Source organism: Macaca nemestrina, chromosome 12, assembly GCF_043159975.1.
Source record: "Macaca nemestrina isolate mMacNem1 chromosome 12, mMacNem.hap1, whole genome shotgun sequence".
NCBI classification, from domain to species: domain Eukaryota; kingdom Metazoa; phylum Chordata; class Mammalia; order Primates; family Cercopithecidae; genus Macaca; species Macaca nemestrina.
This window is the reverse complement of record NC_092136.1, coordinates 102160215-102174170: the sequence shown is the minus strand read 5'-3', so window position 1 is coordinate 102174170 and position 13956 is coordinate 102160215. Positions and strand designations below refer to the sequence as shown.

Genomic DNA, 13956 nt, shown 5'->3' with positions numbered 1-13956 from the left:
CAAAGTTACTACGGCACTGTTCAAATAACAAGAGGCAAGTGAAATAACAAATGAAAAAGCAAATGAAAAAACAAATGAAATAGCCAGTTAAAAGTGTGCAGGGTGTGAGGCTAAATCTTCCCTCTTATACAAAGTTTTCAACATACCCATTAAAAATAAAATATAATATATCCATTGGAAAACATTCAAAAATCCATGATTTATTTAATATTAGAACTTCAAAGAGAAAGATAATGTTAGAAAAAGTATTAACAGGATTTTGAAAAGCTAACATGAAAGACAGTTTGAAAGGAAAAATGCCAAATATTTTACTTTTACTAAATTCAGGAAAAAAAATGGTTGTTGGCAATTATTTTCATAAAGGTCAGAACAATGGTATTATTTTGTTCTCATTAACTACAACTGTGAACATCTGAACCTCTTCAGTACTGAGAGGTAATGGTGTAGTACAATATCCTCAACAGCAATACTGTGGGCTTTATCATTCATTAAACCAGTGACTGACCCTGGTGTTTATTCATTACCACCCATAAGGAAAGGCAATTACACATTATTCAATAGTTGCAAAATATTTACACTGTAATTTCTATACAGACTGAAGCAATTACTTGCCCAGAAACAAAAGTAATCCCATATCACACTTTTGACCACCTAAATTGGAATTACACTGGCTACCGAGTTAAGATGTCTTTATACAGCAGTATTGTCCTTATTTCTGAGTAGTTTCAAGAATTCTCTAATTTTCTTTTTTTGAGGCACTCTCACTCTGTCACCCAGGCTGGATGGAGTGCAGTGGCACAATCTCAGCTCACTGAACTTCCCAGACTCAGGCCATCCTCCCACCTCAGCCTCCTGAGTAGCTGGGACTATAGGTGCATGCCACCAAGCCCAGCTAATTTTTCTATTTTTAGTAGAGACAGAGTTTCACCATATTGGTCAGGCTGGTCTCGAACTTCTGACCTCAGGTGATTTGCCTGCCTCAGCCTCTCAAAGTGCTGGGATTACAGGCGTGAGCCACTGTGCCCTGCCTCAAGAATTCTCATAAGGGCACTTGGGAATGAATCTCACCCAAAGCCTTAAAAGAGAAATGAAGAGGGGAGGGGGGAGGCAGGAGGGAGATATAGCATTAGGAGATATACCTAATGTAAATGACGAGTTAATGGGTGCAGCACACCAACATGGCACATGTATACATCTGTAACAAACCTGCATGTTGTGCACATGTACCCTAGAACTTAAAGTATAATAAAAAAGAAAAAAAAAAAGGAAAAAAAAAGAGAAATGAAGAATCTTTACTGGTAAGAAAGGGTATAAGCAAGGTTCTTACTATGGAGAAAAGCTTGTGAGCAGAGTAACAGCAACAAGGTAGCAGAGTGCACCTAGCTAATGGAAGAGTTACTGGCTTAACTGGAACCAGTGAGTGAGAAGGCTACTGACCACAGACCATGAGCCAGTTGCAGAATTTAAACTTGATCTCATAGGTACTCGGGAACCCCAGACACCAAGAACCAAAGTCTCTCTCTTTTTTTTTTTTTTAAGATGGAGTTTTGCTCTTTTCGCCCAGGCCAGAGTGCAATGCCACGATCTGGACTCATTGCAACCTCTGCCTCCCGGGTTCAGGTGATTCTCCTGCCTCAGCCTCCTGAGCAGCTGGGATTACAGGCACCTGCCACAACACCCAGCTAATTTTTGTATTTTTAGTAGAGACAGGGTTTCACCATGTTGACCAGGCTGGTCTCAAACTCCTGACTTCAGGTGATCCACCTGCTTCAGCCTCCCAAAGTGCTGGGATTACAGGCGTGAGCCACCGCCCCCAGTCCAAGAACCATATTCTTAAGCACAAGAGAAGGTAGAAGGGTTCGCACTCAAGGGGGACTATCTTTCCTCAAAGTGCTTCTCTCAAAAGACCTTGAAACAGAAGCTAGAGTGCATTCCTAAACCCACTCGCTCAAAAGGTCTCTCCAATTTACAAGTGAGCACTGATGTGTGACAGAGATACGACTAGAAAATAGCATTAACTGCTCAATCTCACAAAGCAAAGATGTTTACAGTTTCAAAAAGTTTCTTCTGAGAATGGAAATTGCTTTTGAAACATAAAAATCTTAAGTAATCAAAATGAAATTAAAATGTTAAGTTCTTTGGCCGGGCACGGTGGCTCATGCCTATAATCCCAGCACTTTGGGAGGTCAAGGCGGGCAGATCACCTGAGGTTGGGAGTTCGAGACCAGCCTGACCAACATGGAGAAACCCCATCTCCATCAAAAATACAAAATTAGCCGGGCATGGTGGCGAATGCCTGTAATCCCAGCTACTTGGGAGGCTGAGGCAGGAGAATCACTTGAACCCGGGAGGCAGAGGTTGCGGTGAGCAAAGATCACCCACGCCACTGCACTCCAACTGGGCAACAAGGGCAAAACTCCGTCTCAAAATAAAAATAAAAATAAAAAGTTAAGCTCTGTAAGGATGAATTTTTCTAAAATTCTGCCAACACAGTGTAATAAATTAAGGTGATAATTTCCATATTTAACTAAGAAGATATATAAATGCCTTTAAAGTTTTTTCAAAATTTTACATTTCAGTATCACTAAGCCCATGAATCTTGGAATTTTCCATTAACCTCACTCATACTGATGTTAGTGTACACGAGCACAGCACCCTACAACAGCCACGTGATTTGTTAATCCTGCTGGAAGTACTTAAAGACAGCTTTTCTAGTACTTCATAAGCATTTTGAAGTTTGGTGGCTTTCCACATCCCACAGCATATGAGGTATATGATGTGTCATTAGAAAATGACACTGCTCTCACTATTGCTTGCTAACTCAGCTGCATTAATATCTATTAAAAAAGTATAACTTAAAAAACCAGTAACTTTGAACAACAGTGTCTGGTATTCAGATATTGAATGATGTCTTTATACCCTCTGTTCTTTGGGACTGAAATATCCTTTCTAGCTTTCTTGACTATTCTGAGAAACACTATTTAAAGCCATCTTCACTTAAGATATGACTCTTCTGGGCAGACATGGTGGTTCACGCCTGTAATCCCAGCACTTTGGGAGGCCGAGGCAGGCGGATCACGAGGTCAACAGATGGGGACCACCCTGGATAACATGGTGAAACCTTGTCTCTACTAAAAATACAAAATATTAGCTGGGCGTGGTGCAGGTGCCTGTAATCACAGCTACTCAGGAGGGTGAGGCAGGAGAATCGCTTGAACCCGGGGGGCGGAGGTTGCAGTGAGCCAAGATCACGCCACTGAACTCAAGCCTGGGCAACAGAGCAAGGCTCCGTCTCAAAAAAAAAAAAAAAAAGAAGAAGAAGAAGAAGAAAGAAAAAGATACGACTCTTCTTTGTGATCTATTTCCTGACAACTACCTTATGGTTATTTAGAAAATAATAGGATGAGAAAAATATACACATGCTTTCCTCGTACAAATACCTCCAGATTTCTTGATCTGAGCTATTTCAAATATAACCCTATACTTGATTTTCATACATTTAACTGTTAATTTTCCACAATTATGTCAGGTAAATATTATACATTGACAACTAAAGCATATATAACAAACCAGTATTTTAATCTCCAGCATATGCAAAGATTTTAAAAAACCTCTTTCAAGTTTTTTGCTGTGGTCTGGGCAAATCTAAGTAATTACCACTAATCTTCACATCTTAGAAACTTTACTACTAATAAGGCTCATCTTTTCTAAAGCTTTACTATTTAAAAAAATCTAAGAATTCCTAATAATTTTAATAACAGTAAGGATTTACTTTTCTATTCAAGTATGAAACAAAGATCAAGAAGAACTTGACTATTTACCAGATTCAGGGTATAAGACCTTGGGAAAAAAGGAAACAAGTTCAACATTTTTATGGCATGGAGGACTTTTTACCTGAATCCAAATCTCCTTTGAGTTAATTTCTGCTCCTATATTAGTTTCTATTTCATTTATCATGAATAAAAGTCTTCTTTCAGAAACACTTCAGGCCTGGTGTGGTGGCTCACGCCTGTAATCCCAGCACTTTGGGAGGCTGAGGCAGGCGGATCACGAGGTCAGGAGATTGAGACCATCCTGGCTTACATGGTGAAACCCCGTCTCTACTAAAAAATACAAAAAAAAATTAGCTGGGCGTGGTGGCGGCCGCCTATAGTCCCAGCTACTCGGGAAGCTGAGGCAGGAGAATGGCATGAACCCAGGAGGTGGAGATTGCAGTGAACCGAGATTACGCCACTGCACTCCAGCCTGGGCGACAGAGCGAGACTCTGTCTCAAAAATGAAACAAAAAGACAAAACAAAACAAAAAACAAAACAAAACAAAACAAAACAAAAAAACACTTCAGAGAAATGGCAAAGAAAAAAATGGCTTCATGTTATAAAGACCCAATGCTATGCTGCACTTCACAGTCAAAAGGGATATTAGTGCCCCCTCATCATAAGAATGTCTATGCTTGACTTTGGTGAAGATGGGTTATTATGAGTTATCCCTTGCTTGGTCTTTTGATGAATGGAGGCATTTATGAGACAGATAAAGAAGAATAGAGATTTTCCTTCTCACAAAATTAACTGGTCTCTATGAAGACTGTATCTGACTTTTATCATCATGGTGCTCCAATGGACAACTTAACAGTATCCAAAATGAGCAGAATTTTGCCAACTCCTACTTCTACAGCAGATTCTAAAACAATGTACTTATTTAGCCTAGTGCAGAATAAGCTTCATAGAATGTGAGGCATTTTATGGTTGCTTTTGCCCCAAGAGAAGTAGAATGATCCTCTGGCTCCAAATTTCTTCTAATCTTGCAGACCCCAAACACCTAAAATCTTTTTGGTTTTAAGAATGAGATTCTTCCCACAAGTCAGACAAGTGCCTGTGTTAGAAGAAAAAATGGCCACAATCTTTCCTTCTAAATAAGATGCCTTCACAACCAGGGTTCCCTGGGGTCCATCAGAGAATGCTGATAAAAGCCAACAAGAAAACCTGAAACACTATCCAGGCAGACCCTCTCCTGATAATTTTGATGTTTTTCCTTTAGAATGTCCACTAGAAAGAATTTTTCTCTTCCACATAGTATCATGGCTAAAATTTCCTAAACTAGCCTACCCAAGTAAGTACTGCTTTTGTTACTGTTCAATTTATTAATTCCTTTAAATCATTACACACACTATTTAAGCTATTCAAATAAAAATTAGACATACCTAGAAGCTGATAGGATGTACGACTGAGACACAATACATTTAAATATAGAATAAAAAAGACCTCCATGGAATCAAAACAAACAGAAACTCCCTAGGAGGAGCAGGGAGGGAGCAGACTGTGTAGACTTTCTTGGAAGGGCGATGTTAACCTCAGTATCAAAGATGGCTCAAAGTTATACTCTGGGCTAATGTCCAATAAGGATAGGACCCTGGAATGTAAGTTTGTCTTTCCTAATTTAATATCTTTTTTTTTTTTCCAGTGCTAAAACATCAGATAAGAGCCTACCTGACATTTTGGAGAATTTGCTGTGCTGGGATTGATATTCCGCATTGCCTAAGAGTAAAAAATAAGATGGATAAAAATTACTTTAAGCCACATGGTCTGGCTGTGTAGGCTGACTTACAAATTGTATCCAGACATATCACCATAGCACAGAATTCCCAAGCTACCCAAGAAGAAGCAGACTGAGGAAGACAGAAGCCAATGGAGTCACCATATAACAAAACTGGAACCTCAGAAGTTTTTAACAGCATTGAGGATAGGACAGCAAGACTTTAGGTGTCAGAACTAAAAAAAATTTGATATTGGTCACGAAGGTTCTTTGCTTCTGAGTATTAGATAAAGCAGATACAATATATTTGATGTTTCAGTGGTAAGATAAACTATCAATGGAAGAAGTTCACAGGAAGCCAAAAGACTTAAGATACACTGAATTCATTGTGATTACTTAAAAAAAAATCCAAAAAATATTAGTATGAGAATAGAGCAGGTCTGTCAACTTCAACATAAGAAAAGATGACACAGTAGGTAGTAAAGATGAAACAAAGAAGTTACCTTTAAAGGAAGTGAAGCTATTCTGTCCAGGACCCATCACCCAGAGTAAGATTGAGAATTAAGATTTAGGGAAATTCTTTGAAAGTAGAGTTTTACAAATAGCAGCGTTTGCCCACCAAAAAACCCCAGGATGATCTATGGCATAAAACAAAATGGCGAATGGCCCCATTTCTAGACTTTACAAATTATCTTAAAAACAGTATGATTTTAACATTAGTAATTAAAGAACTGTTTTTTAGTTTTTTGATTTTGACAGTTTTTATTCATAGTGAAATTGAGACCTGTATTTACTCAGAACAACTACTACTCGGTAACAACAAAATGAAAAACAATGAAAATAGGTTACATAAAACATTTTTAAATTGCTTTATTTTTTTCTATTAGCCACATAATTATATTTTTGATGGTTCTACCGTGTTCTAACAATAGCAGGTGAAACATCTTCTTTATGGTAATTTGTTAGAAAGTCAGAGGTACAATAATGCTTCCTTTCTCCATCTTTTTTATGTCAGATAAAGAAACATTTCTTTCAAGATCACTTTATAGGGGCCAAAAGGAAAACTTCCCCTCTGCCCTCTAAAGGTTCGCTGAAAATGAACTAATAGACAAATTAATTGGAGAAAAGGGCATACAAATTTATTTAAAGTACCCAAGTATGGGGGAAATTGCAAGAGAATGATTACCCAATAACTAAGTTCCAGATACTATATAATACCCTTCTTCACAGGGGAAGGGAACATGAGGGAAATGAGGCCATTTTGAAGGGCAGTAAATGATTCGTAGGAAGAATGAATGGGCCCAGTGCTCAGACAATGGTTAGTAAATAATTCTCTTTGGAAACTGAATGGGATCTGAGAACAGACAATAGTCTGGGCAAAGTTCCTCTGAGCTTTCTAGGTGTGATATTTAATTTTTAGTCTTTTCCTCTGTCATACAAGTTTCAGTCTTCTCTGGTTAATGAAATTTTGGGGAGGGGAACAACGGCAATTGTATTCCTTTTTGGGGGGGTCTGGTTTCTAGGTAGATAAAGGAACTTCAAAGAACAGCCTCATCCTGTGCTTTGGGAGAGAACTTGAGGCTGCTTCCTTAGTTTAGTCTGTCAAAGAATCATATTTTGTAGCATCATTTTCTGAGCCCCAACAAGTTCCTGACATCATATGTTGGCACATACTGTCTTACTCCTTCTATCAGGGTTTACCTTTGATGCCAATCACACTAGATGGACAGATTACCGACAAAGCACAGTTTAAAAGTGAGCCTCTCTCAGAAGCCATGGCTTAATTTAACTCCTTAAATACCAGTTCGTCAAACCCCAAATCAGAGTTCAGGTAGTACTGAGTTCATATATTTTTACTGACACTCAAGAGATACTTTTAAAATATAGCCCTAAAAAAAAAAAAAAAAAAAAAAAACAGACCTTTAAGTGCCTACTTCCTGGTAACAGAAATGTAGAGTTGTGTTTTTTTTTTTTTTTTAGAGACAGGGTCTCACACCATGTTGCCCAGGCTGGTTTCAAACTCCTGGGCTCAAGGAAGCCTCCTGCCTCAGTCTCCCAAAGTGCTGGGATTAGAGGCATGGGCCACCATGAGCCACCATGCCTGGCCGAGTATGATGATTTTTAAATGTTTATACTTAGCATGCTGTGATTTAGGTGGGGAAAAAACAGCATAGATACACGTATTTTATGTATGTAAACAGAGTATCTCTGGAAAAATGAACAAAAAACAAAAAACCTAAGAAACTCATAGTTATTCAGGCCCCATAGGAGAGAACCAGAAAAACAGGGAAAAGCTCTTATTTTGAGTCTACTTTCACCTTTTGTACATTTATCACTATTATACCATGTTTCTATTATCTGTTCAAAAAAATTTTATATAGAAATTTAAAAAATATCTACACTAATTAACAAAAGACCTTATCCCCAATATCTGAACTTAGATTTAACCACTCTGAAATAAGTAAAAATTAATGTTGACATTAATTATATATATGAGGAACATAAAGACCAACAGTACCTTCTAGAAGAAAGCTGATAGAAATGGTGATTAAAGGGCTTCAAGCTCTCTACTGCTATGTCCTACTTTTCCCAACATAAAAAAACATCCATAAGCAGGTCATTTTAAAGCACACTGGCATCTTCTAAACTTGAAGATAACTTTTTTATTTTTGAGACAGAGTCGCGCTCTGTCACCCAGGCTCGAGCGCAGTGGCACAATCTTGGCTCACTGAACCTCTGCCTCTGAGGCTCAAGTGATTCTTGTGCCTCAACCTCCCGAGTAGCTGGGATTACAGGTGTGCGCCACCACACTTGGCTAATTTTTATATTTTTAGTAGAGATGGGGTTTCGCTAAGTTGTCCAGGCTGGCCTTGAACTCCTGGCCTCAAGTGATCTGCCCACTCTGGCCTCCCAAAGTGCTGGGATTACAGGCGTGAGCCACCGCACCTGGCCAAAGGTAATATTTATTTTGTTTTAAATGAAAATTCTTAGATTCGGTAATACTGAAGTATATTTCATTTGAGAAATGTCATATTGGTGTATCCCACCACATAAGTTATTAATAAAGGATATTTTCTCCCAAGTGATGTTCTAGAATTTCCCCTTTAGTGAAATCCTCAGAAAAACAGCAATCCATAATTCTATGTAGGTTAGAGAAAGCATCCTTGCTTCCTTCACTTTTTGCTCAATTGCAATGACCATGACCAAAACAGCTCTTCACGATACAGGTTTCCAAGTCACATCCCTTGAAACTTGATCAAAGGCCATTCACAGTCACGAAACTAAGACAAGGACAGGGCTGGACAGAATGCTTCTGTGTCGCTCAGTTTTACAAAGACAACATTCCTCTGTAACTAATAAATGTTAAAATGCAATCTGCCCAACTTTAAGAAAACAAACCCCAAAAAGTGGAAGGCTGGTTTCTAACCTGTGGCCTCACCTGCCGAAGCAGTTCTTGTTGTTTCAGCCGCAGTCTCTCCTTCTCCATCTGGAGCTGCTGCAGTCGCATCTGTTGCTGCTGGTTGGAGTTGCTGCCACCCATGACGCCTCCCTGTGGGCTCTGGGGAGCCAGGGGTGGTGGTTGTTTCACTGGAGCACTCTGACTGATTCTCTGGTTCATGGCTGAAATGAAAAGAAAAAAAAAAATCTGTCCTAAAAAACTAGCGAAGGAAGAGAAAATGATAATTTAATTATTCAAAAGCAATTTGGGATATTCAATGTAGCTTTTCTGGGCAGGAAGACTGGAAATAACCTAAAAATCCATCAATATTACAATGACTACATTAATTTATTATTACTGTTGTCACAAGATACAAGGAAGTCATAAGAGAAAAGAAACAAGAGGTAGTTTTAACAGGCAATGATGATAAGGAATAGTTTCTAAGGACTTACTAAATTAAAAGCAAGGTAAAGTGTTAAAAAAAGAGGGGAGGGAGTGGGAGTGAATATATATTGCATATTCAGAGAATATAAAAATTGATGAATAGCTAAGAAGCAACTAACATCTTTTGGTTCTAGAGATGAGAAACTAGCTGACTAAAGGACAAAGCTGGAGAACCTTATTTATAACTTCTGAAGTGTGAATGATGTAAATTCATTACTTCTTATGAAATATAAAAATGTAATTAAAAATTCATCCACAAAAACTAAGACAAAGCATTCCAAGCAGCAAAGCCCATGAAAATAATCAGCCCTTAATATATCCACATACACATCCCAATAAAGCAAGTAGATTAAAATGATATGATGCTTGCTCATATCAAGTTGAGTTCACAAGTATTTGGATGACACAGATTTGTCTCATTTGACACCATGGCACACACAGCACAAAGCCTAGATAGCAAAAAAAAAAATTTTTTTTTTGAAGCTGCAATACACTATTTGGTGGTCAGAAATGGACTGGGTTTTCATACTGGTGAATTTCTGTCACTGATACAACACTGATCAAACGTGGATTAACCTCAGTGGGCAGAGGGAAGTTTTATGTGAAAATGTTAGTAAAAATAATAAACCTTTTCAGATACATATTCGACTTAAGTTGAAATTTTGGGTCACTCTTTCTACTAAATGTTTAGTACACATTGACTAAAGAAAACCCCAGGTCCCAATGGCTTTGTAGTCATTCAAGGAAGAAATACCACCAATCTTACACAATCTCTTCCAGAGCATAACAAGGATGGAATATTTTCCAACACTTATAAGGCCAGCATAACCTTGATACCATACAAGGATATTAAAAGAAAGGAAAATTACAGGCCAATCTCTCATATAAACCTTGCTACAAAAATCCTAAATAACATACACTGACAGCTCTTATAACTTAATGGTCTCCCAGTCACACAGCAAACTCCTCGTGATTTTTAATGTGTCCCATTATAACAGACTGGCTGCTTGGTAAATGCCATTTCTTCTTGGAGACTACTTGAGGAAAAACCTCACAAAGCTGAGTCCATCCTATACATTAAAAATTTTCTTCTCTCAAGGAATTGCCTGGGAACGTTTCCATATTGTCTACTGACGTTTCCTGCCTGATTCTAATTTTTTGTTTACAAATTTATATGCTCCCTCAGACTGAGTGCCAGAGTATGGGCCATATCCTAGTCATCTATGTGTCCTCAATACCTAGCACAGCATCTGGTACGAAGTACGTGCTGAAAAAATACTGAGCCAGAAACTATTTAAGACAATAGAGAAGTCCTACTATTAATTTCTCTTTAGATTACTACACTTTTTTTTTTTTTTTTTTTTTCCTTTTCTGTCTATGTTGCCCGGGCTGGTCTCAAACACCTGGCTTCAAACAATCCTACTGTCTGTCTCTCAAGTAGCTGAGACTGCAGGCAAGCACCATACCTGGCTCAGGACTGCCCAATTCTTCTATCAGGCTAGCATAGTACCGAGACAGAACCAAGGATATTACAGAGAGGAAAATTACAGACCAGTCTCTCTCAGAATAATGCCTTGGTTCAATCCAATCTTCTCAGCTAGTTAAGATGACTGCATTATTCACTTAGTTCCCTTTTTTCTGCTCTTATTTTTTTTCCTCCAGCTTTTCTGTATTTCATTTTCTAACTTTTAAGTTGAACTTAATTCATTTCAATCTTTTTTTGGAAGACTTAAGTCAATTAATTTACCCTTAAGTCCTGCTTTACCTGCATCCCACATGTTTTGAAATAGTATAATTCATGACTGTTCTATTCCAAAAACGTGTAATTTCTATGGTGACTTACATTTAAGTTATGAGCTATTTAGGAATATATTTTTGTGTTTCCAAACATATATTTTACATTTTGAAGGTAATTTCCATAAACACAGAAAAGTAGAAAAATTAATACAGATAATGAATCCTTGTATACTCATCACTCGCGTTCTTCCCAATTGTCAAAACCTGGCCAATCTTTTTTTACCTCTATCCTCAACTACTTTTCAGCGCCAATTATGTTCAAGTGAACAATATAGCATTTTACCCATAATTTCAACATATATTTCTAAAAAGATGGGGCCTTCTTTAAAAAAAGAAAAATATAATTACAATACCATGATTACACTATCAAAATTTACCAATTCCTTAAAATTATCAAAAGTCCATCCCATGCCTACACTTCCCTATTATCAAGGGAATTATTATTATTTTTACAATTGGCTTGTTCAAAACAGAATCCAAACAAGATCCATACATTGTATTTGATTCATAATCCAAGACTTCTTTAATAACATGGTTCTGCGGTTTCTGGATCATCAGGAGGAAGAGCACCTAGCAACGTTTTAGAAATGCAAATTCATGGGCCCTGACCCAGGGCTAATGAATGAGAAACTATGGGATGAAGCCAGCAATCTGTGTTTTGACAAGCCCTCCCAGTGACTTTTGATTCATGCCAGCACTCTGAGGACCACTGTTTTAATACACAGGTTCCCCCTTTGTTTTTTTCTGTCATTTATTTGTCAAAGAAACTGTGTCATTTGCCTCATAGACTTTTCTACAGCCTGGACTTTGCTGACTGCATCCCCATAGTACTATGTAGCATGCTTTTCCATTTCTTGATTTCTGTAAACAAGTTCGAATATAGAGGCCTGATCACAATTTTTGGCAAGAATACTTCACTGGTGGCACTACATGAGGACAGAAGGCACAAGATGACTGTCTTCATGATAAGGATGGATCAGTGGTGCAGACATGGCAAACCTATTATATCCACTTTAGGTTATTTTCACCCAATGGTTTTTTAGCAACCACTGATTTTTTAAAACCTAAACCCATTATTTCATTAGAGGTTACAAAATGATGGTATCATTCCTTCCCATGTATTATTTGAAGTTCTATAAATAAGAATTTTTCCATATTAAGCATTTCGTTACCCTGAAACATAATTTGTACAGGTAAGGTACAGAATAAATGTTTGATTCATTCCCTTTTTGTGTATATTTTCAGGATGATGAGTTGGTCCCAGAGTCCTCCCAAAGGTAGCCAATAAGGGTTTAAAAAAAAAAACATTGGCCGGGCGTGGTGGCTCATGCCTGTAATCCCAGCACTTTGGGAGGCCGAGACAGGCGGATCACGAGGTCAGGAGATCATGACCATCCTGGCTAACATGGTGAAACCCCGTTTCTACTAAAAAAAAAAAAAAAGAAAGAAAGAAAGAAAAAGAAAAAGAAAAAAAATTAGCCTGGCCTGGTGGCGGGTGACTGTAGTACCAGCTACTCAGGTTGCTGAGGCAGGAGAATGGTGTGAACCTGGGAGGCAGAGGTTGCAGTGAGCCAAGACCATGCCACTGCACTCCAGCATGGGCAAAAAAGTGAGACTCTGTTTCAAAAAAAAAAAAAAAATCATTCTGATACTCTGCTACCTAGAGCAAAGGGAATGCAATCATTATGAAATCACAGATTTATTTAAAATATGTTTATGATGGGTTTTAATCCAGCACAGTTATTCTGATCAATGCCCAAAGTGTGCCATATTTGACCAAGGTAAGCCCTTCAAGCTGGATCTTTTTGCTATGGCTACAATGGGCTTGGTCTACTTCCTTGTTTGCTTTTAGGCATAAAAAGATGTTCCAAGGTCATCTAGTATATTCCCTGCCCCAAATTTTAGTCAGCCTTTTTTGAAGCAGCCCTGATTTCTCTGACTGGGAAATGGTATTTAAGAGACATTAATCTGGGTACTAGGGAGTACCTATTATTATTTTGTTGCTTTTTTGTAACTATTTCTAGGTGGTACTCTCCTTCAGAAAATGCATATTTCCAATTCAGATTTAGGATGCATGGTTTTCACTTTGATTTTATAACAACTATTTTTTCTCATGCTGAAAAATTGGGTTCTAACAACATTAATATGTATTGTCCTCTATATATATACAATCATCTAAAAACAACATATTATGATCACTAAAATGATTGAAGTTTCAGATTTCTTTGCAATTTTATCTCCTTAAGATATTCCATTAAATACATAAAGTAAAATCACTGTGCTTTAAAGTCACCTGAAATTATTCTTCTATAATTAGCCAACTACCTGAAATACAGGTGTACTTGTGACATTCTGCTTTTGAATTTCAGAGATGGGCTTTATTTCCCACCCACTTCCTCCTACCTCCAATAGGTAACAGATAAACTGTATTAGTGTTTCCTTTACTCTACTCTCAAAAATGTAAGCAAACACATACACATCCCTTCTTCTTTGATATATGGTAGCATACTATGGATACTTCCTTCCACTTTGCTTTTGTCTTTCTAACAATACAACCTGAGATAACTCTAAAGCAGTATATAGAGATTTTCCTATTGACATAGCTGGTTAATATTCTATTCAACCAATTTCCTATTAGGTTTTCATTATCAGTAAAGAGTACTGTACAGAATATACTCATACATAATTTTGTATTTCTGCTACTATATCTTTGGGTAGATTTCTATATGGGAGATTGCTTAGGTGA

General features: G+C 37.7%; 1 protein-coding gene across 12 annotated transcripts in view; it reads right to left on the bottom strand.

The window, feature by feature from the left end:
• Window positions 1-13956, bottom strand: part of LOC105493722 (Yes1 associated transcriptional regulator) — a 125014-nt gene that overhangs the window by 18464 nt on the left and 92594 nt on the right. For 3 of the 12 annotated variants that reach the window (XM_011761584.3, XM_011761593.3, XM_011761585.3), the window contains 2 exons: window positions 8958-9151; window positions 5485-5532 (listed from right to left, as the gene is read on the bottom strand). In XM_011761584.3, coding sequence (XP_011759886.1) covers window positions 5485-5532; window positions 8958-9151 — 242 coding nt within the window. The remainder of the gene's footprint in view (window positions 1-5484; window positions 5533-8957; window positions 9152-13956) is intronic. The other 9 variants (XM_011761586.3, XM_011761594.3, XM_011761588.3 and 6 more) reach the window with 3 other exon arrangements.